The sequence below is a fragment of the Vulpes lagopus genome, chromosome 4 (genome assembly GCF_018345385.1).
Source record: "Vulpes lagopus strain Blue_001 chromosome 4, ASM1834538v1, whole genome shotgun sequence".
NCBI lineage: Eukaryota > Metazoa > Chordata > Mammalia > Carnivora > Canidae > Vulpes > Vulpes lagopus.
Window position 1 is genome coordinate 131,398,555 of NC_054827.1, and position 26,301 is coordinate 131,424,855.

A 26,301-nucleotide genomic window follows, 5' to 3' on the forward strand; every position below is an offset into this window, starting at 1 on the left:
GGCTGGGAAGAAGTGAGAGGAGGGAATCCACCGGAGGAAGTGAGGCCTGGGCTGCACTTGAAATGGTCGGAGTCTGGGACTGGAGGTGGGGCAGGCAGAGGGAGACAGGGAAGGGCTCCACACTCCCTGAGCTCTTTGATGGGCACTTGGCAGGCATGGTCTCTCAATGCTCACAGCCATCTACGGCCCTTCTCTCCCTTCCTCTTCCCTCCCCTCCTCCTCCCCCTCCTCTTCCTCCTCATCAAAGCCTACATGGGCACCAGACGGTCCTGCTAATACACCCCATTCCTGTTTGACCTTCACCTTGCTCACATTCCCCTCTGCCTCTGGGCTGGAGACCGACACAGTCTCTGGCTCCTACTCTCCCAGACTCCAGGGGAAGATGCTGAGCAGCCAGCGAATCCAGGGCACTGGTTATACGAAAGAGAGTTGAACCTCTCCATTGCTAGCTGATAAAATGTGGAGGCCACATCAAAGCCACTATGGACTGAGCTGTGCTTCCCCAAACTTCTATGTTGAAGCCCTGACCCCCAGCATCTCAGAATGCAACTGTATTTGGAGATTGGGTTTTTAAAGAAGTGACTAAATTAAAATAAGGCCATTAGGATGGGGCCCCTGATCCAACAGGACTGGTGTCCTGTGCACATGTGTGCAGAGGGACGACCACGTGAGCACACAGCAAGAGGACGCCCTCCGCAAGCCAAGGAGAGAGATCTTAGAAGCAACCATCTCTGCCAGCACCTTGATCCAGGACTTGCAGCCTCCAGCCTGGGAGAAGTACATTTCTATGGTTTCAGTTGCCCAGTCTGGGCTTTTTTAATGCAGTGACTGAGCGGATGAGCACTTGGGATGTTACAGCTAGAGAAGAAGGCAATAGGCACAAAGTGAGTGTCTTTTACTTAAGCGCCATGGCTCTGTCCTAACATTCTTCCTTTCTCTCCTGGCTCCCAACACCTAATCCAAAAATTGTGGGCAGGTAGAAGAAAGAGCTGTGAATTCAGTTCTACATACTAGGTGGACATCTGCGCCTGTCCCTAGCTGACAACATGCAGTAGCTGTTTTATCTCCCTGGCCCTCCACTTCCTGCAACAGAGCAGGGGCCGGCCGTGTGCATGTCACTGCCTCCTGTGCATCTGATGGCCTGCAGGCCTGCATGAGGCTGGCAGGGCAGGGGCACTCCAGAACCACTGACCCCCTCTCCACCTGTAGTTTGGACCTCCCTGAATCTCTCCATCCCTGATGTTATTTTTAAAGATTTTATTTCTTTGAGAGAGAGAGAGAGAGAGAGAGAGAGAGGGAGGGAGAGAGAGAGACCAGGAGAGCACAAGCATTGGAGAGGGAGAAGCAGGCTGCCCATCCAGGAGGGAGCCTGATGCGGAGCTCAATCCTAGGACGCTGGGATCGTGAGCTGAGCCAACGGTGGCCGCTGAACCGACTGAGCCACCCAGGTGCCCCTCCATCCCTGATATTCACAGCACAGTCATCCTGGGACAGAACTCTAAGGGTCTGGCAGCCTAGGAAGACTGGCTTCTTTTTTTGTTTTCAAGTTTTATTTATTATTAGAGAGAGCGAGCAGATGGAGACTCCTTGATGAGCGGGGAGCCCGATGTGGGGCTGGATTCCAGTTCCCTGAGATGGTGACCTGAGCCAAAATGAAGAGTTGGACACTCAACCGACTGAGCCACCCAGGTGCCACGAGACTAGCTTCTTAATAGGTGTGTTCTGGGGAAGCCTGGCAGGTTCAAGTCAGTGGAGCATGTGACTCTTGATCTCAAGGTTGTAATCTGAGCCCCATATTGGGTGTAGAGATTACTTTAAAATTAAAATCTTTAAAAAGAAGAAAAAAACGTGCGTTTTGGTCAACCCACTTTATAAGTCCATCTTCCAAGTAGACGTCAGCATAGAAGGACTGGTCATCATTGATGATTCGTCCGCCTTTGATGAGGAGTCGGTCACTCTGAAAAGCCAAGCAAAGTGTTTAAGTGTCACTGGGGAAAAGCCAAAAATTTTTTTAAACTTTTAATATAAAAATATCCAAATATATTCAAAAGTAAAGAAATGGCATAAAAAAGCCCACTCGGGTCCATCACCCAGACTCAAAAATCTTCAATACCCAGCCATTCACATTGCACCCGTCCTACTCCCCCCACCAACACTTCTGTTTTGTTTTTGCTGAGGTATTTTAAAATAAATCCCAAACACTGTTCCCCATACACATCACTTCAGTATATATCTCCAACCATTAAGGGGCTTTTAAATAAGTGTAACCACAACTCATCATCTCAATGGACCCAATTAACAGTAAATCCTTCATACGAGTTAATAATCAGACCATGTTCAATTTTGTTTGGTTTTACAGTGGGTGGGTCGATGGGGAATCCATCCCTGGTCTCCACTCCGCAACTGGCTCTCTGCCAGTTTGCTGGGATCTCTACCAGCCTTCCTCCCTCTCTGATCCCATTCATTTGTTGAAGAAACTAGGCCATTCATAGAACAGGAGTTTATTAAGGAATTATTATTATTTGTAACAAACCTTAATTTAGAGACATTTTAAAAGTTAGCAGAAAGACTATAAGGTAAACGCAACTCCCCCAGAACAACCTCCAGGCAAAATGCTGAGGTTTCTCTCCACCTTTTTCTGCTTCCCTTGATTCCCTATGGTTATGATCACAGTGCACATATCCATACACTCCTCTGTGCCCCCATCACATGCTGCCTCACTGCCTCGGCTCCCAGCCCAAGGCCAGGCCCTGATGAGCCAGGAAGAACCAGGGACAGAGTGCAATGTGTTCTCCTGGAGCTGATGGAGGAAGTGGCAGAGGCTTACCAAGCCATAGGCTTACAGGGTTACCAGAGGAGAAGGGGAGGGTGCCCGTCATGGGAGCAAAGTAAAGGCCTGCAGCCCTTACTGGGGTACAGGCAAAGCCAGCTCACACCTAGAAAATAAGTCGAGATGAATTGTTCCAAACAAGTGGCGGGGAAGAAGGCCAGGGAAGGTGAACATTCAGTGTCTTCTGGACAGAGAGGTCTGGTAGCCAGGGCCCAGAGGCAGCAAAAAAACCAGCAAATTCTAGGAGCCAAAAAGAACACAACTTTTTTGCCTTGTACCATAAGGGTGCCCCAAGTTATGACATGTTTGTTCTCCATGAGCATCAGTAAGTGGCTATAAAATATTCCATCTTACAGATACACAATAAATTGTTTAATTATCCCCCTACTGTTGGACACCAAGTTACTTTCAATTTTTCACAATGGTACTTAATTGCTGCAATGAACGTCTCAGCACACAAGGCTTTTCCCTCGGCTTGAATTGTTAGGCTAATTCTCAGAAGCCTAATAACTGGATCAAACTGTATGAACCTCGTTTATGGCCCTTGATAAATCTGACCAGATAGCTTCCCAAAAGTATTGCCCCAATTGCCATGTATAAATCACCAAGCATCTTTGGTTGTCATGAATATTTGTTAATTTGCATTTCTTAGAGGCTGAAAATTGTTTTTCCCTGTGTTTATTTATACTTGTACTATCTCCTAGCTGGAGATGCAGTGATGAATAAAACACAGCCTCTTCCTTAAGCCCCAGCTGTTGGGTAGGGAAAGAGACAGTAAACAGACAATAACAATTCAGGGTAGCCACTTCCAAGGGAGTGTCTTCCATGGGTTTCCCTGAAAGTAGAACCTGAGACAAGGACTGAAGGCAGATAGTGTATATGGGAATCAACTGCATAAACCGGAGTGAAGAAGGAGGGAGAGGCAGGCAGCCAGGCAGGCAGGCATGCAAATCCCATACAGAGTGCTCACTAAGGTTAACTGAGGCTTGATCCCACCAGGATCCTCTGAGGAAATGCACCCCAGAGCCCCCACAATGGTCCATGGCATCAACCATGAGAGGAAGGCAGAGGATACTGTACAAGCCTAGAAAAAAAGCGTCAACCCAAACTAAAGAATCAGGGAAAGCTTGCTGAGCAGAAACAGGGCATGAGCTTGCTCAGGACCCTCTGTTGGCATCATGCATCAGCACCGTATTTCCTTCAGAGTAAGAGTCAAGGTCAGTGAGACCCTGTTATTTGGAATCCCACTACCAAGGAAAAGTTCACTTTCTCATTTGCTTCAGGTCTCTATTCAGCATCACTTAACTCAGATCCCCTCCCACCCCCACTGGCTGCCCTGTCTAGAATACTGTACGCCTCTGTCCTACCAGCAAACCCCACACCTCTACCCACTTTGTTTCACAGTACTGACTACAGTACATCCCACACACTATATATATTCAGGTTTGTCTAAAAGGTGACTTGCCACTGACATCAGAGTTATGGTACTCCCCCACTGACTGTGTCAGACATGACTCACGGGGGACACCAGCATACACATCGATGTGGATAACGGTGCCAACTGCAATTATGCCCTGCAACTGTCCTTACAAGACCGTAAGCTTCATGGAGGTAAAGATTCCATCTATTTTCTTCAGTGCTATATCTCCAATACTTGGACATAGCCTGGCTGGCTGGCTGGCTGGACGGACGGACGGATGGATGGATGGATGAACAGACAGAGGGATGGATGGATGCATACATGAATGCATGGAAGAATGAACAGACAGGTGGATCCCTAGACTGATTCTTGACGGATGAATAGCTTAAGATGCAGAGCAAAGTTATCACAGCCATGAGACAAGAAACTATAAGCCATGAATCAAGGAAGACAAGTATGAACCAGCACATTCTGCTCCCCAGCAGAAGGTCTCTTGCTTCAAGCTTAACCACTCCCAGGCTCTACAACCTGCCTCTTAGCCCTAAGATAGAAGCCCTGCACAATTTGCCATTCCCAGGGAGGATACTCCAGGACCAAGGGAAAGAAGAGGTGCGGGCTCTACATATCCAAAGCAGAGACAAGCTGGTGCACAGGTTTTCCTGGGCACCAAGAAGCAAGAAAATGTGAGTCATCAGCAGCTGTTGGTGCACAGCTTCCAGAACATGGCCTCCCTCAGGCAGCTGTCTGCCCTGTCACATTTAATAGAGGGTTTTTCAGGCTCAGCTTGAAAGGTGGTATTTAATGTACTGTGCACCAGAAGATCAGCCCCACCCTGCTCTTCCTAGAATCAGATGGTGCAGCCTGTGTTCAAATCCACCTCCTCCCCAACTACCAGCAGACAGCGTGTGTAGCTACTGCAAGCGGTCCCTTCTGGTGTTCTCAGGGGCAAGTATATTTCTAAAACAACATGTCAATAATAAGGCAAGGGCTGATGTGACTTTTTCCTTTTCTCCTTAAAATTAGCAGTGCCTTTGCCTTTTAACTGGCATTTTCAGAATCACGTTCTCTGGAACTCTAGCTCAGAGATTTAAGTAGATACTACTCCCAAAGGGGATTCCCACGTGTAGGGAGTTTAGAAATTTCTGGATTAAGCAGAAAAGATTATCTATATAACAGGAACCCCCAGGTTCTTCACTTTATGGATATGTAATGTGAATATGCAAGAGGGGAACTGAATTTCCATCTTTTCCAAACATTGATCCTTTTTAGTATGGAAAATTTGACAAGGATACTTTGCCCAGACAACCCGTTTAGAATTGCGCTTTATGAGAGTTATGCCCTGCAGACCTGTTGGCATGGAGTGACTCTTGTGGAATGAGATAGGTCTGATCTGACCTCATACAGAAATGGGGTGGCCTCCTATGTTCACATAACTAACAGGGGTGTAGGGTAGACCCAAGGTTCCCTAACTTCCTGCCTAGCATTGGCTCCAACAAACATCCTTCTGTCACATCTTAAAACATTTCCACATTCTAGAGTCCATGAACACCCATGATCAGATGCAATTTAGAAAGAACCAGAGATCTGTGACCCAAGGACCTAGCGTTCCAGGGCTCCCTTTCTTCATGCAGGAAATCTGTGTAAGATCTCACACCAAGAAGAGTGAATTTGATGGTCTATAATTTTTAAGAATTTAACAAAGTAAAAATCACACATTTATAAGAAAATTAATGATACCCTGCTTCTCACAAGTAGCAGATATGAATAATGACAAGCTCTATATAACAACCACTGTTTAAACACTTGGAAGAAAATGAAATATCTAATCAAAAATTCAACAAAAGTCTAACAGCAGGTTATGCCAGAGACTGCCACTCATTCTGTGGTAATAGCGGTGATCTAAAGTGTATTATGCTCCGCATGGCTCATATCCTTGGATCAGTGATACTTAAGAACAGAATGTCCAGACTCAGATACAAGTTCCAATCTCTACCCGCTTATTCTCCATGTGATTTAACCTCTTCTAGATTTAGTTTCTCCATCTGCAAATGGGGACAAATGTTCCTGCCTCATAAGGCTGTTGGGAGAAGTGCAAGGGGCATATATACATAAAGCGCTTAGCACAGGCCTGGCACATGTAAATACTCAGTGGAGTTATGCATTGTTCATTCTTTGCTATCTTCTATAGCAGGAACTGCACTCAATAAATATTTAAGGAAGGAATGTGTGTAGCTAAAAGAAACAGTGTATGCCTTTAAGGATTTCTCAGGCCAGTGGGGGAGACTGGGAAGGGCTGAGGCAGAGAGAAGAGCAGAGATTGGGGGAGGAGCACAGAGCACCCCTACACACAGACCTTCCAGATCTTTCCAGGGGGAGAAATGCTTATCTGAGCTGGAAAAATGAGTAGGAATAAGCCACATGGCAAAAGAAAAAAGACACTACAGAAAAAGGCAGCTGGTGTGCTTGGGGATCTGTATGTGGTTTTATATGGCTGAATTATGACCTCAGAGTGGGGATCTGGAGAGGTATGCAGGTGCCAGCTCATGGGAACTCTAACACCATGTGTGGAAGGGAGTCCAGGCTTGTCACCATGATAATGAAAGGGCTTTCATCAAATAAGAATTCCAACATACAAAAGCTTCTGAGCCAAGACATCAAACACAATACTAGGCAGATGTATAAAACAGGAAACTGATAATATTTATATTTTCTTCAGAGCTGGTGTTTCTCAATAAGATCGAGAACCAGACAATTTTGCAAAATATAGCAAGGGCCTTAAAGCCGTTCATGACCTTTGATCTAAAAACTTATAGCTAGCAATCTGTCCTCAGGAAAAAAAAAATCCCCAAACAAGGCTACAGAATATGCACAAAGGTGTGATCCAGTATTAATTACAATCATATAACTACACCACTAATGAAGCATCATTCATCAACTAAAATATTTCTCATAAACTCTTATGGACAGATGAAAAGTTCTGGAAAATAAAACATTAGGTGAAAAAGCAAAATACCCAACTCTCTATATGGTAGTAATTTCGGGGGGGGGGGTAGTACATCCTTCTGGTAGTAACTGACTCCTCCCAGCAGAGACTGTGGGGAGCCCCCATATCTCACTGCCCCTTGAATACCCCTTTGCCATAACACTGAGCACAGTCAAGATCATTGTTCACGTGTCCATCTCCTGCAGGGCTGGACATCCTTTTGTGGCCAGTAGTGCCTGGGGTAAGTGATCTCTAGATCCCAAGGAACCAGTCAGGGATGTTCAGTAAATGTGTGCTGAAAGCTTCAGGAGAGGGAATGACATACAGGAGGCAAGGAGAAGGGGAGGAAAAAGAAAAGAATGCTTAAAAAAAGGGAGGAAGGGAGAAGGAGAAGATAGGAGTAGGAAATAAAGATGGAGAGAAATGGACAAGAGGAAAGAATGGAAGGGAGGATGCAGAGGTGGGGAGAGAGACAGGGAACTGGAGAAAAGAGCAGATGGACACATCAGAAATCTCCTTTCCTGCCTTTAAAAATTCTCTGAAAGCCTAAGCCTGCTGCCTGCAGAAGAGAAGCTGACTTAATGCAAAGCCAGCACAACATGGATGATGCTGAAAGCTCCTCACGAGGGGCCCACCTAAACCTTGGTTCTGGGCAATAATTATGCCCCTACCAAAGGTCCTGTGAGTCAGAGGAGAAGCCCAGGGAAGGCTTGTCTGCAAACCCGCTATCATCTTCCATCCAGCCCCAACTGGGAGAGAGCTGGTGCTGGCAGGACGCCTTCATCCTCTTCACAAACACTAAGTACTATGTTGAGTGCTGCTTACAAAAATTAGCCCTTAAAGCTTCAGACATCCTTATCCATATAGCAGCAGAGTAAACAACAGTCAGCCTCTGCTCAGAGGGGAGGTCTGGGTCACAGTGAAATTTTTGCATCATTGTCTATCCCTGAGTGAAGCATTAAGCCTCCCTGCATTCTGCATTCTCCCTCCTGGTTGGTGGGAATAATATCTGTCGTCTCCACCGCGAAGTCAGGAGGATGGAAAACCCATTAAGGACTAGGGAGATTTGGAAGAAAAGAGAGGTGCAGTTCTAATCAAATCAACACTTACCCAAAAACCCTGACTATCTGGAAAACAGCAGAAAACCAAAGCTGTTATTACAGTGACAGGGAAAGACAGTGCCTATGTCATCAAGGAGGGGACATTTGAGCTGGGTTCTGTAATATGAGAAGTTCAAGAAGCCAAAGAAAGGGGAAGAAGCAGAGCATTCTAGCAAAATAAATAGTATACACATACATAGTGATTTCAAAGTTCCAGGTTTTAGGCATCAAATAAGGAATGGAGAGTGGAAGTGGTGTGCTGTCCGTGGTCCTGAAACATCACTGAGCATTAGGACAGCAAGGTTTCTCCAAACCCTGGGATGCTAAAGATCCCTCTCCCTCATCGAGCTTTGTAGTTTTACTGCGCTTCTTTCCTGGCTCACTGTTATTCTGTAATCTTTACATTTTGTAATCTTTACATTCCTAGAGAACAAAAACAGAGGACCTATGTTTCACAATGTATGTAAATTGGTTACCTTAGTACTAAGGCTTAGTACCACCCTTTACTTTAATTCCTCCACTCCAGGAAGCTGGAGGTTGGTCCCTCTCCTTTAATGCTTCACTAATGCACAATCCTTCACTAATATTCTAAATCAGAGTAACTAAATGACCAGTCACTCCCTGGGAAAATGAAGAATACCTTCCTCCAAAGGGTTAGCATGGAAATGAGTCTCAAAAAAGATCAGGGAATCCTCATTTTGATGTGCTTGACCATGCATCGAACTGCACTCTCTTAAGACAAAAGAAACGTCAAGGTAAATTTTGAAAGTTACTAGTCCTTCAGACTCTACAAACCACTAATATTGTCTACAACTCAAACATTCAACAGGACAGGTAGGCATACCTCATTCATGCATGTACAATTTATAATATGGCACCTGAGCCTAGATGATCCTCAAAATCCACTGGGACTTCCTGCTAAAAATTCCAATACAAGTACTTTTGTCAAGATTTTCACTTAACCCCAATGTAGCTAGGGCCAAGAATTTATGTTACTAACAAACATTTCCAGATAATCTTGATGTAGACCCTATGTGGTGGGTTGTGCTATTTGTTTTACAATTCTTCCTGCTGCCCCACTCTTGCCATGCTCCAATGTAGGTGCAGTGCTCTCCTGCCCCACCAGCTGAGGGGACACCCATATGACTTGCTTTGACCAACAGAATTAGAGTGAATGTGAGCACACCAGTTTGAGCACAAGCTTTAAGAAGCAGGTGGGACTCAACTCGATTTTGACAGTCCACCCTCCACCATGAAAACCACATGACCCAAGATGGAGCCGCCTTCATTCTGAGTCTCAGAAAGAGGTGACATGAGGAGAACACATGAAGAAGCCTGAAGACAAATCTAGCTGAGCTCTGCTAAGCCTCCGCCACCCACAGACCTATAAGCAATAAATAAGTATTTGGGGCTATAAGTCAGAATTACAAGGTTGTTTGTGATGTGGCATTAGTGTATCAAAGTGAACTGATAACACCATCAAGATTCTGTGTTGAGAGCCATCTGAGGGATTTCCTAGCTCAAATACTTCAGAATTCCATGACTCAGTTCTCCTACCTTTAATAACCAGAATCCCCTTCCTCTCAGGCTCCCCTTGTAGATTTCCCATTCGACCTCCCTGCAGCAGCAAGTACTGCCATACAGTGCAGCTGTACATCCTATTTATTCACAGAAAACCAGCACATCTGCCTTTGCTTTTGCCTCAGGGGACAGCCTGTCAACCTGCAGCCCTCTGCCACACTTTCCAGGAAGGCAGCCCTGGAAGTGGCAACAGGCCTGAGACCAAATCTAATTAACACACATTTGTTCTCCCCTTGCATGGGCAGAGAGCACAGCAGCATCTTCCTCCGTCATGAATTAGAAATACCAGTAGTCCCCATGGATTACACAGCTTCTCTGGAAGCTCAGCCCCGTTTCCATGACGACTGCAGTTTTAACAGTAAGATCTCAGGTCCCAGGATACCAGCAGACATTCAGGAAATAATCCCTTGTGGACAAAAAAATCTGGGTTTAAAATAACACAGCTGTATGATGATCCCAGGAGTGGACAGGGGCTTCGGGCTGCCCATAGGAGGATGATGCTAGCTACATCTGTTTCTATGTTGAAACCCATTTCTGTGCTGCCTTGTATCTGCTTTTTACCTCATACAAAGCAATCTGAACAGAAATCCTTTACCTTTAAGGAAATCACATTCCTAAGTGCATACTAAGTATTGTTTCTGTATTACATGGGTTTTCATTTTTAATTAAGTCACCTGAAGAAGTGGGTAGATTGGGGTGCCTGGGTGGCTCAGTTGGTTGAGTATTTGACCCTAGATCGTGGTTCAGGTCGTGATCTCCGGGCCCTTCGCTGGATATGGAGCCAGTTTAAGATTGTCTCTCTCCCTCTCCTTCTGTGCCCCCCCCCCACCCACACTCTCTCTTTCTCAAAAAAAAAAAAAAGGCAAATAAAATAGAAATAAAAAAAGAAGTGGGTATGAATGCTACAAGCAAGGAAGCTCAGAGAAGTGAAGTAATCTCTGGAGGTTACACAGCCAGGAGTCGGTGCTGCCAGATTTGAACCTAGTTCTTCCCAGTACTTACAAAATGACAGCCACATTGCTCCCAAGTGGTTATCCTGTGTTCTCTTCACTATACCTGGTTAACATGTCTGAGCCTTAGTTCCCACCTCTACAAAATGGGAACAAGCAAGAACCAACCACATATACCCATTCAGCTATTTATTAAGCACAAACCTGATGCCATATGCTCACCTGCCCTCCTGATAGGATTGGCCATTGTAGCCAGAAGGGAGTAAGGCAGATTAAAGGGCTCTAAAAGTTGTTAAGAGCTCTCTGGTGGGTAGATGTTAAATGCAGAGACCTACTTGTCTCCTGTAAGCCAGATGCTTTCACACCCATTATCTCATTTGACAAAGAGGCAGAGTGGCCTGCTGGGTGCCAAGCAGACAGCCTGAGCTCTGACCTGCCCCACCCTTACAAAGCCTGTGCCCCAGGCAAGTTCTCCTCAGCCTGTGTCACTTTCCCACCAGTAATGCAGAGAGCTCTTTTGAAAGACAAATGAATTAACACGTGGACAAGCACTTAGACCTGTGCCTGTTTTTGTTTTTGTTTTTTAACCTTTGCAACATGGAGAGTTAGATCTCATGGAGATGTTCAGTTTTATCTTCGACTCTTCTCTAAATTCTCACTTCAGACCCAACCCTTTCCTTGATCTCGTTGTATCTGGTCCAGAAAGTCCTCACATACACCTGCTAATTCCACCTCCCACTGCACCTGTCCCAATTCAGCCCTCGCCACCTGTCTCCCTACTGCCTGTCTCGTTCCCTCCACATGACAGCCAGTGACCTTTCTGAAACACAAATGCAACCACGTCACACCTCCCCTTTAAACCTTTCATCAGCCTGTCTCATGCACAGGACAAAGGACACACTCCTGGGTAATTTCTTTCTGACCCCTCCACTCCCCCAGCCTGTGTTTCCACATTCTGCTACTCACCACACACTGGCTCCCTAACTACAACTTCACACCCCCATGCCTTCCTATGACCTTCCTGCCAAACCTGCTCTACACATTGACTTCCAACTCACCCTGTGAGCCCAGTTTCCTAACCCCAGGAACATGTGGTCACCCCTTGCAGTTCCCACAACATGAGGCACACACTGCATGGTTAGTACTGCTTCATGATGTTTCATCTTCCAGCTCATTTTTGTCTATTTCTCCCATGAGACTGTGAGATCCTTCACAGAGACTACAGCTTATTCCTACACTGCTTCTTGGCTGAGTGACCTGGGACAAGATACTTAACCTCTCTGCTTCCATCTCCTCATCTGTAAACAATTAATCAAAGTACCAACTCACAAGATTACTAAAGATAATGTGTAAAAGCCCTCTGTACATTTCATATGCTGAATGTGTATCTATGTAGTCCAATATTTTATGCCAAATGTCCTGTGTCCAAGCATTGAGGAAGCAGGAAAAAGTTCCATTGCTTTCAATATCTTCTCAAAGATGTCTATTACCCTAAAAAGTTTTTAAGCCAGTTTGAAAAGTGCCCAATGATTAAAGTTCTATTTTGAATCTATGTTGTTCTGCATGCCCGGAAATAAAGGACAGCAAAAGAGAAAAGAAGAAAATGAAAGGAAGAACAAGGAACAAAAAATCCTAACATTACACCTGGAAGGTGTGCTCCATGACAAATAGAGCACTGGGGCCATTCTGGGAAAGAAAGGGTCTTGGGTAATGAGAAATGCCTGAGAAATGCCTTCTGGAGCCTCCAAGAATGTCCATGTGGAAGAAAAGGAGACCTTTGAAAACTCTCGGGGCAAGTAGAGCAAGAGACAGACTGTCAGTCCACACATACAAGAGGTTTCCAACAACACCCAAGAATATAGCAAGCTGCTGAATAAAGTAGTGATCGCCCTGTCATTAGAGGTATGCAAGGAGAATTTGAATTCCTACACTAGAGATGGGGGTGTCAGGGAGAAGCAACAGACACTACTTCCTGCGTTCTTCACTATACAAACACTGAACATTTTGTGTAACTTCAAAGGTTCCTTTTGACTTTAAGGTTGTATAAATCAAATATTTGCTGAGATATTATTAGGACTTCAGCCCTAAGGGTTATGGTATGTTACAAAATACAGGGCAGCATAATTTGGGAACAGGTACAAAATCTAAAACAGCTACCTGTTTGTTCTATACAATTCTGTATCAGACCCACTGAGGCATGGAACTGACCCCAAGTCATTATTCAGTCAAGGCCTAGGGGATATGTGTGCTATAATGCTCCAACTGATACAGATGGCCCTTATTGTAAAATCTTGCTTTTCAGTGGGAAATGCAATGAATCCCATTAATAGATCAGCTCTGTTCTCTCCCCGCTGACAAAGTACCACTTGGGAGGCCCTTTGTTTTTTTGAGCTCCAAAAACCCTTCACGCCTCCCTCATCATCTTCTGGATGGTAACTACCTAAATACTAAATACACAGATAGGATACTTGTTAAGGAAGCCAAAAGCAGGAGTGGCTAAAACCTCACTCAGCAAAGCAACACCATTTGCAACCTGGTTTCATTCATCTGCCCACGCAGTATGAAGCCTCTCCGTGAGTCACCAGTGTGCAAGTGCACTCCTGAGATGCCAAAGAGAATGAGATGCTGTTCCAGCCTTCCAGGGTTTAATCAAATAGACAAACCAAAGTCACTGACGTGGGAGTGTTCACATTCCCCAGCTCCTGGGGGGAAGATCCTCCATGGAGAATGGGCACAGCGTATACAAGAGCAAAGGGCCAGAGAGGGTAAGCCTGGTCAGGGAGAATGTTCCAGGTGCCTGGCACAGGCCCAAGGAAGTGAGGAGGAGCAGCTTCATATGTCCACAGCCATAACTTTCTACCTTTTACTTGCTTGCTTTAGTTTTGTAGACCAGTGTTTCTATGAAGCACCCTGGATCCCACTCCCTAAAGCCACCAACACCAATTCAGAGTTGTCTTTTCTCAGAGCAAAGTTAGGATTTCATCATTGCATCTCTCCAGGGTCAGGGATCTCAACCTGTGTTCAGAACACATGTTCAAACAGTATAAAAAACTGCACCGTTCTTAAAGTAAAGACCTACACAACACTAAGACAGTCAGCATTCATTCACATGCCATCCCTACTAGGGCGTGACTGCCTATCTCAGGATTCAATAGCTCCCCTGCTTACACTTCAGCACCAGGGAACTGTCCACTGCCCTGACCATGTCCTTTTATATGCTCAGGGCAAAGTCCTCTTGATGCTTTCTTCCAAGGGCAGGAACCTCCTTTGATTCACACACACACACAAATTAGACTCATTCAATACCTCCCTGCTTGTTGTGAGTGCCTAGGATTCCACTTGATACATGTTACTAGGACAATTTGTAGATTCAGTTGCAAAAAAATATAAACTTTAAATGCTGATCAAAATTTAGCAGCACATCTGCAGAGGATTTTTTTTAATACACCAGTCTGCTCACAGCACATGGGCTGAGAACCACTGGTTCCTTGAATATCTCACATTTCATATCTTCTACTAGTGCTTCCTAATCTCTGTATCTGGCCCTTGGCTGTCAACCCCCACCCCTGTACCAATCTGGAGTTCCAACTGCCCACTGAGACAGCTCAGCTTGGTGCTCATTCCCAACTTAATTCAACCTATGAACCAGTGCAAGTCTTTTATTCCAAACTCACCTCATACACTTCCTGAATACCTCATCTTAGCCCTAACAGGTATTAGTAACTCTTACATGGCATAATTTTTTTTTTCATAACTTTCAACACTTAATCTTCACATCTCCTTAAGAAAGTTCATCATCAGGCTTCTTTTCATTGATTTAGGTCTGGATCCTGTGACTTGCTTTGGCCATGTGACTATAAGCCATAATTGAGCACAAGTTCTTAAAGGCATTTCAGGTTGCTACCAATCTCTTGTGCCTCCCTCTTCTACTCCTTCTGCCTGAGTCTCAAAGTGAAGAAATAAAAGGAACAGACCCATTATTCACCAGCACCGAGGGGTAAAGCTACAGCCAATCCAAAGCCCTCATATAGCGTGAACAAGAATTCAATGTGTTGAAAACCAGACTTGGTGGTTGTTTGCTACAGAACAAAGCTGACTAATACGTCTTCCCACAATAAGAATAATAGTAACTAACCTATAGAGGATATACCATGTGCAGGCACTAGTCTAAGCATCTTACACACAGTAAGTTATTTAATTCTCAATTTAAAAAATCCTATGCAATATTATTAATCCCATTTTACAAGGGAAAATTGGTGCATAGACAGAATAAGACACTTGCCCGAATTACACAGCTAGTCAGTGGAACAGCTAGAACCCAAACCCAAATTATCTGGTTTCAGAATCCACACTCTTGCATGCTGCCTTTATCATACCAGCCTCCTAGCTCACAAACTTCCAGTGGCTTCCTATTGCCCACCCAGAATAAACTCAGAGGGTCCTAAACTTGGAATTAATCACCTATAGTTGCAACTCTATAAAGAAAAGGAATCCAGGGGCGCCTGGTAGCTGGTTTAGCATCTGAATCTCAGTTTCTTTTCTTTCTTTCTTTTCTTTTCTTTTCTTTCTTTCTTTTTTTTTTCTTTTGAATCTCAGTTTCAGTTCAGGTCATGATCTCAGGAGGGTCATGAGGTTGAGCCCCATGTTGGACTCCGTTCTCAGGGCAGTCTGCTCCTCCACCTGCTTGTGCGTGCTCTCTCTCTCTGTGCTCTCTCTCCCTCTCCTCAAATAAATACAATCTTTAAAAAAGAAAAGAAAAGGAATCTGAAGCCCAGGGAAAGGAAGTGACTTGCCTAAGATCAAATATCCTACTCGCATTTGAGCCGGACTTAGAACCATATACTATTTCCATCACATTGGGTACATTCTACCCAGCTTCCAAAGTGTTACAGAATCCCCCCATACCTGCACCCCTTCCCATTTATTTCACGTTCCTTACCCCTTGATCCATCTGCTTCTAACTATATTCATATTCTGACCATATTCATCCCCCAGCCCAAGTCTTGTATAGGCTGTTCTACCTGCTTTGCAAGCTCTTCCCATGTTTCCACCAATCAAATCCTTCAATATCTAGCTCGTGCTGCCCCCCCTAAGTCCCAGGAAGCCACCTCCTAGAGCATCCACCAACACTGAGTCCCCTCCCCAAGCCCCTCTAACACCTGTGCTCTGTCATTCTTAATTGCTGTGTGTATACTTTGTCCCTTAGGCAGTAAGCTTGTTAAGGTCATGGATCATGAAATATGTATTTTTAGCTGCCATCACACCTTGCACTGTTCCAAGAACAGAACGGAGACGTGGTGAACACGTGCCTGTTCACCTGCCATTCTGAGTTTTCGTATCCTCAAAGAGGGAGCCTGGTTTGGAGAAAGAAACGATCATCTGTCAGCCACTGCAATGTGCCAGGCACATTCACATATGTCCTGTCACGTGTGTTCCATATATTCAGTCTTGGCCAAGTTCACCACGAGAAAGAGACATGCAGGGCTAAGTTAGCATAGCTAGGTTTTAGAAGAAGTCCTAATAATTATCATGATTACCCTCTCTGAAATGTTTTTTAAGAATTTAATTTAGGGGCACCTGGGTGGCTCAGTGGTTGAGCATCTGCCTTCAGCTCAGGGCCTGATCCCGGGGTCCTGGGATCAAATCCTGCATCAGGCTCCCAATAGGGAGCCTGCTTCTCCCTCTGCCTGTGTCTCTGCCTCTCTCTGTATCTCTCATGAATAAATAAATAAAATATTTTTAAAATTTTTAAAAAAGAATTTTAACAAAATAATTTTTCCCCTAGGAATATGGTCCACTTCCCCGTCTCTGGTCATAAACTTGACATAACTGAGGGTGTTTGCTTCTCTGCCCTGGATGACAGAAGCTCTGAATCAGTAGCAGACATCCAGCTGCACACCTCTGGTGACCTGAAACACTGGCACGTCTATTCCCAGCTCTTCCTCAATCCTCAGCTCTGGTATACCATATGATTTCACTATGTGCGTGACAAATTGCTGTGGGCATCTCAAACCCTTTGTGTAAAAAACGGGGCGGAGGCTGGTAAATAAACTGAATGTCATCCTCGGGAAGAAGTGTAACAGGCCTCACATGTGTTTTGTGTATTTACACATTAGAGACTACGTGAGTCTGATATGAGTTTCACTTACGGATCTTTCTTCCCTGCTCAGCTTCACTGTTTGATGGAACACATGCTCGCACACAGATGCACACAGATTTCAATCAGATAGTAATTTTCATCACAGGCAGACCAGCCCTCCTACCCGCTCTGCTTGCATCTGGCTCTTCCTTCCTTCACAGGCCACTGCAAGAACTTTTACATGCTACTGAAGTCTCTGTGAACCTTCACTTTGGGGAACAGGCATGATGTCACTAGCCTGTCTCCCTCATAGGACTGCTCTGAAAACCAAGTGAGAGATCACAGAGGTCATGTCAAATGCTGTAACAGCCTGCAAACCCACAAATGATCAGTACTTGTGAGGTCCTACTTTTAATAGTAATATTGCTTCGCCATTGTGGTGGACGCTCTGGTCTCCTCCCACAACTGAGCAGACCTCCCCCTCCGGTGGCTCTGCTGGGAGCCTAGAGCTTCTGCAGGGCCAGGAAGCCATGTGCCTTTGTTTGCTCAGAGCCACGCCCAGGATGTTCTAACACTTTACCACTGCAGTGGGCTCCAGAAACAGCTTTAGCTAAGTTAATCCCTGGCTGTGCCATTAATTTTTTAAAAAGCTACACATGAAAGAGAGCTTTGTAAATATTTTAAACAATCCTCAGGGGCTGAAGCTAAGTGCTTCTGCTTTTTCGCTCCTCTCTGTCGGGTACTCTCTTATCTCATAAAAAGGCCGAGGTGGAAAATGGAAGGAAAGGTGCCCCATCACAGTCAACACGGGTGGGATATTTTCCTAACTCAGCCGTGCCCCGCCTGGAATGTCCCTTCTCTTCTGCTCAAGTACCCTCTGCCCTATCTCAGGATGCTCTGGCTGATCTGGGACCTTATCCTGATTGTTCCGACAACGCTGAGGCTCACAGGGGCACAGAGTGACCCAGCACTGAGCAGGTGGAGATGCGCTGAGAGTTGTATCTTGGTTCTTTTCAACCCCCAAAGTCTCTCTACAGGCCAAGCACACCATGGCTACCAAAACCATCCAGGATTGCTCTCATTGCACAGAGCAGCCACATTTGGAAGCAGAGGTTGGGTTCCCATAATGCTGACTTGCCTTCAGTTTCTCCACCACCCCACACTCATTTGCCTCTGGGCCGCTCCACTCACACAGAATCTCCCCTCCTCCCCAACCTCCCTCCAGGACTGGGGTGGGTGTCCCTGCTCTACTTTCCACCAGCCTCCTTTGTGTCCTCTTAGGATACCTCCCACACTTGGATGCAACTTCAGGCATAAATGTTGATCTTTGTCAAACTCTGGGAAGGAACGCACAAACCCACTTCATTCCAACTTTCCCTAGCAGCCAGCACAGTGCCCAGCACAGAGCAGTGCTTATTATGACCTTACCAAATGAGCACTGTCACACAAACGAAGGATGCAGCATTTGGAAAGCCACAGCACCCTTCCACGCATGTAATGGCACTCTGGTTCTTGTCACGACATGTACATTATCAGCAAAAGATCCCCCCAGAAGCTGAGGGTCCTATAAAGGAGCTTAATCCAAGTCCATCCTTTCTGTTTTGCTGTTTCTTTAAACCACAAATCTTTCTGGGTAGAGTGGGTTTATGTGGACCAAATGAAACACAAATGCTCAAGAGCCTCCTTCCCAGGAATTAAGTATACTTTTCAGCATCTCATCCCCACTTGTCCATGCTATTGAAGCTGCTACAACCACTCCATTTGGTTCTCTTTTACACACAGGTTGACTACTGGCTTCGCACAAAGACTAAAGCAGCAGAGTCAGCCACCAGTTCTACTGCCCTTATTACGCACCTAACACACACTAAGTGCTTTGCCAGAGTCCTCTTGGATGTTCGTTGGTCCTGGGAATCGGCCAGTGTTGGCCCACTGGGGATATCAGAGCGCAGAGGCTAGGAGGTGGCAGAGGGAGGATGAGCACCCAGATCCGTTTGGTGCAAAAGCCTGGGCAGCCATCTCGGTTCCAGAGGGTCACAGCAGGAGGGCAGGGTGGCTGCTATGTCTGTTGACACTGACAGCTGTTCAAGTCTGGGACACCATTCTTACACGCCTGCGTCAAAAACCACTGGGCCAAATCGCCTTCTTGGAAACTGGGGTCCTGAGAGGGGGACACAGGTGCCATGGGCCACAGCCACAATGGGACCCAAGGCTCCAGACTCATCAGTCACTGCATCACCCCCACTCCCATCACTTGCCCTGATTCCCCTGAGGGGGCAAGGTTAGAGAGTCACAAGGCAGGGACCTGCTCAAACAAAACCCACTTTCCTCCTGCACTGCCTTGCCTGGGGCAACCACACCTCTTCTGTTGATTCTTAGGCAACCAGAGTGTTCTAGGACTGGTCACTCATACCCTCACATCTCAGAAGGCAGGGATTATGGATGGGTTAGAGATGGTCTCTACCCTCAGGGGTCACACCTCGGGACAGGACCTCACCAAAGGTCTGCTGGCAAGACCTGAAGCTGGGCCCAGGAGGGGTTTCCCAAGGGAAGATTCAGCCCACAGTTGGAAAGGAGGCACATGGGTGGGGGGTAGGGGAGCTCTGTCTCAACCTGCCTCTCACTTACGCCCCAGCCAGTGCTCCAGCCTCTGGGAGGTAGACAATGCTTCCTTCAAAGGATTTACTATGAAGACTCAAAAGAGGATTTACCATAGACTGGGCAGGCAACTGGGAAATGTCAGCTCCCTCCCCCACCCAGGGCTGCCTTCCCATGGGAAGGCATGGGGCTCCCTCGGGGCTCCCAAAGCCAGGATTCTGGATAAATAAGTATGCTGGGTCTCCTGTCCTCAAACCTCAGGTGTCATGCTGGAGAATTAGGGCACACCCAGAATCCCACCTCCCAGCACCTGCCCACTCCAGAAACGGCCACCAAAGGCCCAGAGGCTTCCCTAGCGCCTGTGAGCCACATCCTTCAGGATGGGTTTGGCTCAACTCGGGTGCCAGGGCGGGAATGGGGTGGAGGCCAGGTCTCCCCATCGCTGCGCCCTCAGCCCTCAGCTCCCCACCGAGACAAAGCAGGGATCCTTTGTTTCCGGCCACACCCAGGGACGACGGACGGCTCAGCCCCCACCACCCTCCTGCCCCCCAGCGTTAACCCTTCTGGGGCCACAGCTGCCAAGGCCACCCCAGTAGGTTTATTTTTAGCTGCGGTGAGAGATGGGAGGGGCGCTCCATGATGGCGCAGTCCCTAGGTCCAGACTTCCACTCCATCGGTATGGGCGGGGAGCGGGAGGCGGAGGACCGTATTTTCCCTTCCTCCCGCAGGGGAGGAACTCGGCTGCGAGGTGCCGGGCCGGCCGGGGCGGGGGCCGGGCGCAGGACGCTCGGCACTCCCCGCCCCATCCCCGCTCCCGGGCCCGAGGGAGGGGTCCGGCCCCCCGCGCCCCTCCCTCTTTTGTTCAGCTCCGCATCCTCGCGGTCCACGCCAGCCTCCTGCACTTCCCGGGGGTGGGGGTGGGGGTGGGGTGGGGCGGGGTGGGGGCGGCGAGCCCGCGGGGAGAGGGGCCCGAGGCTCCGGCCCCGCCTAGCCATGCGGGGCTCCCCCCATCGCCACCATTGTCCCCAGAGGCTGGGGGGAGGGGGCCGCGGAGCCGAGACCAGCCCCGCCCCACCCGCCGCCACGCAGGAAGCCTCGGGGGCCGCCCCCGCCGTCCCCCCGCGGATCCCGACCCCGGCGGCGACCACCCCCACCCACGAAGACCGGCGGGGCGGGGCGGGGCGGGGGCGGCGGCGGGGGCCCGGCTCACCGTGATGTGCGGAATGCTCTTCTTGCCTTGGTAAGACATGGCCCCGCTGGCGCCCTCGGCCCGGCCGGCCGGCCCGTGGGGCGCTGGTTCGCTCGGCGCGACGCTCCGCCGGCCCCGCTCCCCGCGGGCGCGGTGGCAAAGGCCCGGGAGGACAGCGGAGAGGGACGCAGGCTCGGCGCCCCGGCTGCCCGCACGCCCGCCGCCGCCGCTCCGGCTGCAGCACCTCCCGGCTCGGCGCGGAGGGCGGGAGGAGGAGGGAGCGGCGAGGGCGGGAGGAGGGGGCTACAGACAGCTCCTCCCGGCGGCGCGGAGCCGAGCCCGATTCGCCCCTCTCGGCTCGAACCAGGAAGCTCTTCCCTTCCGATCCCCCCACTCCGCCCCCCGCCCCCCGAGCCGCCCAGCCCCGCCGACCCCCGCCCGGCGCGCACGCCCTGCGCTGCGCCCCGGCCGCGCTCTGGCGACTGGGAAGGTCCGGTTCGCAGGGTGCCTTGAAGTGCGGGAGGCGGCCTTGCGCGGCGCAGCAGGGCCCGCCGCAGCGCCACAGGTGCGCAGCACCGCATCGCGGGCCTCCCCGCCACAGCTGCGCGGCGCGGGGCGCAGGGGGGCGCAGGCGGGCGCAGGGAGGCGCAGGGCGGGCGCAGGGGGGCGCAGGCGGGCGCAGGGGGGCGCAGGGCCGGCCCCTCCGGCCGCTCTCGCCGCGGCCTCCGTTCGTCCGCTTGTCCGTCCGCTGTGCACACGCCCTGAACGCATCAAGCGCTTTTCCATCTCCGAGGACTCCGAGCCTTTATTCAAGCTGTACCGTCTTCCTTAACATCTAACCCCAAACAAAAGGTTACCCATCTCCCCGACCCCTCGTCAGCGGCCTCTCCAGAAAGCCTTTCCCGCCACCTCCCCACTGCCATCGTTGAACCAGCTTCCGCGAGGGCTCGGCAGTCTTACTGCCAGGCAGTTAGGGAGGAGAGTGCAGGGATGGGAGAGACAAGGCCCTAACCTAATGAATGGCTGACCCGCTCTACCCCCTGCTGCAGGGTCTCATCACACAACAGCCTGGCTGGTGGGGGGGAGGACAGGGGGACCAAGTCACCCCCACAGTCTTCCCCACCAGTGATGGTTTGGAGGGCCAGACTACTGGCACTAAGGTCCCCACAGACCCCAGGACAGGCTGGGGGACAACAGAATAGGATGCCCTGCCTCCCAGTGTATAGTGGACCACAGCCCCAGCACCCCCACCCATATGTTGCTCTAGGGAGAGGGGTCAGGAGGCCAGGGCATAGCTTGATAAACTTCTAGACAGGAAAGGAGAAAAGAGGGTATGGGGGAAGGGGGAGTCCTAGCAATCCCCCCAATCCTGGAAGGCGCCCCAAACCTCCAGACAGAATAACATGTTAACCTTCTCTGCCATTCACTTTCTGCCTGCAAAATACAAACTCACAGTATCTTTTAAAAGATCCATCTTCTTTACTTTCAAGTTGCCACCCAGGGGGAGGGTGTCCTAGGGGTGGTGAGGAACCCCACTCTGCAAACTGAGGCCTGAAGTCCTTAACTCCACAGCCACCTAGAGGCCAGTCACCCTGACCAGGACGGGAGGCCAGAGATGCTTTGGGCTTGAAATAGGTTTGTAGGTTCGCAAAAGAGAAGCAATTTAGGATTCCGGGGGCCCTAGAGGCCATAATATCCTCCTTTATACTGGTGGGTATACTGGTTGGGGCTTACAGAAATAAAATGGTATCTCGGGTGCAAAGTATGTTAGCTACAATCAGAACAGTTCCTGGAAGCCAGGTTCCCTCCCGCACCCCTTATCTAGAGCTCATTCTCCTGCACTCGTTCATTCAACCTGGCCTCTGGGGGCTGAGCTGGGTCTTAAATCCTCGTTGATGACCGGAATTTGCAAGTCTCGCGTCCCATGCCGCCCCCATTCCCTTCCTCAGCGTGGTTAAGTCCTGGGTTCCGCACCAGGACGTCCCCGGGGGTCAGTCTGGGCAGGAAAGCTCCAGAGCTGGGGACGAGACCACGTGCGTATCGGGGGAGGGGCACCGGCCCGCGATTGGCCACACAGATCGCTGCTCCCATGCAGACTTCCCGGGTACAAAGCGCCGCAGTCGCTGGGCCTCCGGCCTCAGCAAAGGCTGCGCCTGCGCCGCAGAAACTCCTCCTCCCTCACCGGGAGAGAGCTCTCTGGGCGGGGGGAGGACCCCCGCTCCAGCCCCCACCCCACCCCCCGCCCCGTGCCCTCTGCAAAGCTCTGGAGCCGCGAAGCCCGCCCCGGAACCCGAGCCCCGTGGCCGCTTGGTCCGCAGAAAGTAAAAGGCTTCCCCTTGGGAGACCGTGAGCCCCCCGTGTCCGCAGTCCCAAACCTCCAGGGCTTCCGGAGCCCTAGGCGCGCCGCAGGCGCCGCCTTTTGTCCAGTCCCCGGGAAGCCATGGAGAAAGGGAAGAGAGGGCCAGAAGGGGAGAGGGAAGAGTGGAAGAGGTGAAGCGACCACCGCCCGCAAGTGCCTAGGCGCGGCTGCGGAGCCGTCGCAGGCAGAGCCGGGGGGCGATGCTGGCTCGGGGGCCGCTGGCCGTAGCTCCGTCAGGGACGCACTTCCAGACAGCTTCCCGACGTGCACAAAGCGCTCTCGCCTCCCTGATCCTCCACCACGCCTTGTGGGTGGCTGGGAGGAAAATGCCATCCCCATTTCACAGGTGGAGAAGCTGAGGTTCAAGAGGGCAAAGGGCCTCGGCTGGAAACAGGGGTTACCGGTACCGACCCCGGCATCTGGATCCGCAGCCCTGAAGTCTCCCGCTCGGGCTCAGAAGCCTGAACCCCAAACAGGGTCAACCACGAGGGAAGCAAGTGGCCAAGGGAGAATAAGAAGGGGTAGGGACAAGGAGATGACTCCCGATAGCCCCCTCCCTTGACCTCCCCCCACCCCCACCGCCATCAGTGTAGACCTCCCCCTCTCAGGGCGCCGACTTCAGGACCACGGAGAGTTCCCGAGCTCCCGGGGGCGGAAGGCCGAGGGCCCGAGGATGGGAGCAGGAGATCCCGTACTGCGTCCAAGCCGCCGCAGGCCGGCCCAGCCCCCACTCCTCCAGGAAGCCCTCCCAGATTTCCGTCTGGATCGAGCTCTGCTTCCTCCCGCTCACTTTATGCCTCTCATAGTATTTAAGGGGAGAAGGGGTAATAAAAAATGATAGTAAAATCCAACAACGAACATTTATTGCTCACTGCGTACCGGCATTAACTGATTTGATTCTCACCATGAATCTATCGCCCACCCTGGCCTGGGGTGGGGCCAGCGTGCTGAGTCGGGACCCCAGCGTGTACTGGGGGGGGGGGAGGGGAGGAGGGCTGGGACCTGAGCAGTGCTCAGACTTCGAGTTCTGGGCTAAGCTGACAGCTCGCTGGTCCTCAAGTGCTCCAACTTCCGTTGTCCTAGCATCTGACCCCGACCCTTACGCACACATCCCAAAGCTGTGCTGTCTACCCATCCATCTTCGTCCAATTCCCTGGCGACCTCCAGCTTAAGGGAGAAGAGCCATAGGGCCCACGGCCTGGCATTCCCTCTCTCTGACGCCCCTTCACTTTCGGAGGGTAAAAACCTCCAAGTCTAGGAAGCTGGAGAGCCGGGTTCAAGTCTCCGCTCTGCCTCCAACTTGCTCTGTGAAGGGAGCCCACTGGCGTCGTGCTGTGCGACTCAGCAGCATCCCCTGAAAATGTCGGTGCCTGGGGAGAGCAGTTTCTAGTTCTATGTGCCCGACCCATCCAAATCTTTAAGCAAATCTTTCCCCCAGAAAGCATAGAGGGAGCACACAGGAAAGGCTTCTTTGGGCATCAACCTGTGTGACCACAGGCGGTTCACTGAACCTTTTCCAGAGCCTGGTACACCGTAGGGGCTCTATAATCACTAATGAGTGAGTGAATAAATGAATGGACAAATGCGGAAAGCAGTTCCCCTTCTTTTCGAAGGGCAAAGAGCGGGGATCCTTGGATTAAACTTCACCCCAGAGGTGCCCTCGCTTTGAGGGCTCCATGTGGCAGCTGTAGCCAACTTACTTTCCTGCTCAGAGCCTTGCTCCCCCTTTCTGCAGAGGAGCAGCAGGGGGGCCGGATCGCGAAGGGCCCTTTGGAGTCTCCCGGGCTGGGCTGACCAGCCCCGACCAGACGGGAGCACCGCGCCGGCCCTCCAGGGGATGCAGTGGGGGATGCAGTGGGGGAGGGGCCTTCCGCGGCCCTCTCGAGCCCAGGGCAGCGGCCGGGCGCTGGGCTCCGGCGGCTCCGCGCCCCGCTGCCCCGGGGTCCCGCCCCCCCGTCCGGTCGGCGCGCGCCCTGAGGGTACCTGGCCATTGTCCCGGCCGAGCGGCAGGTCGCGGGGCGCGGGGCAACGGATGCGCAGCGCGGGCGGCCGCTCCTCGCGCTCGCCCGGCGAGCTGACCGCCGAGCCCGAGAGCTCGCTCACGTCGCTGGCGGTGTCTTCGCTGCCGCCGGGCCCCGGCAGCCCCACGGCGTCGGGCCGGCCCGCGCTGCGAGGCGTGCGCGCCGAGCCGCGGCGGCCCACGCTGTAGGCGTCGAAGTCGATGGTCTTGTTCTCGTAGGCTCCCTCCACCGCCGCGAACATGCCGCCGTACTTCTGGCGCGGCGTCTGCGCCGCGCTGCCCGGCCGCGCCAGGTACACGGGCAGGTCGTCCTCCGTGTTCCACGCGCGCCGCCGGTCCGCCATGCCCGCCGCCCGCCGCCCGCCCGCCGCCCGCCGCCTGGCCCTGGCCCTGGCCCCGCCGTGCGCCGCGCTCCGCGCTCCGCGCTCGCTGCGGGCCCGCGGCGGCCCAGGCGCGACTGCGGCCCGGGGAGGGGCGGGGCGGGGCGGGGCGGGGCGCGCGGCGGGGCGGGGCGGGCCGGGCCGGGCCGGGGCGGGGCCTCCGGGCGGCTACAAAGGCCCGGGGGGCGGGGCGGGCCGGTGACGCGCCGGAGCCGCAGCGCCGGGGGCGGGCAGCCGAGCCGCAGTGCCCTCGCCACACCCCCGCTCCCCGCCCCCAGGCCGAGCGCGGGGCGCGCGGGGCGCGCGGAGGGCGCGGAGCGCGAGCCTCGAGTGTGCACACGCACCCCCCGGGCACGCACGGGTTCGCGCCAGCACCCCCGACGAATGCGCCTCGACACACGTGAGAAATGCACCAACACGCTAGCGCGCGCGCACACACGGGGGCCGGTTACACTCAGGCTTCCCAGGCACACGCAGGCTCCTGCAGTCACACAGGAGACACTTTTGCGCACACGTACAAGCTTGTATGTGTTATGAGCCAATTGCGCACACCCACGCCAGAAGTTCTCACAGTCCCCCCAACCCCACCGATCCAGCATCACACCGAAATCCATCGCACAACCGGAGAAACACGCACACACGGCACGCAGCGACCATTCAGTGAACAGTGTTATATTGAGCGCCCGCTGGTGCCCAGCACGCTGTGGGTACTGGGGACAGTGCTGTGAACACGATCACACCAAGTCCTGCCCTCCGGGAGCTGACATTCTGAGGGGGGAGGAAACGAACACATGTATGATGTACCCGGCGTGCTG

At 51.1% G+C, this 26,301-nt stretch overlaps 1 protein-coding gene across 2 annotated transcripts in view; it reads right to left on the reverse strand.

Annotated features, from left to right (window-relative positions):
- The window catches only part of CRMP1 (collapsin response mediator protein 1), a 72,431-nt gene extending 46,973 nt beyond the window's left edge, over positions 1 to 25,458 (reverse strand). The window contains exons 1-2 of one of the 2 annotated variants that reach the window (XM_041751286.1): positions 25,070 to 25,458; positions 1,869 to 1,957 (exon numbers count right to left, since the gene is read on the reverse strand). In XM_041751286.1, coding sequence (XP_041607220.1) covers positions 1,869 to 1,957; positions 25,070 to 25,450 — 470 coding nt within the window. In that variant the 5' untranslated portion in view covers positions 25,451 to 25,458. Of the gene's footprint in view, positions 1 to 1,868; positions 1,958 to 20,748; positions 21,047 to 25,069 lie in introns of those variants that run through there. The other variant, XM_041751287.1, reaches the window with a different exon arrangement.
- Between the last annotated feature and the right edge of the window lie 843 nt (positions 25,459 to 26,301).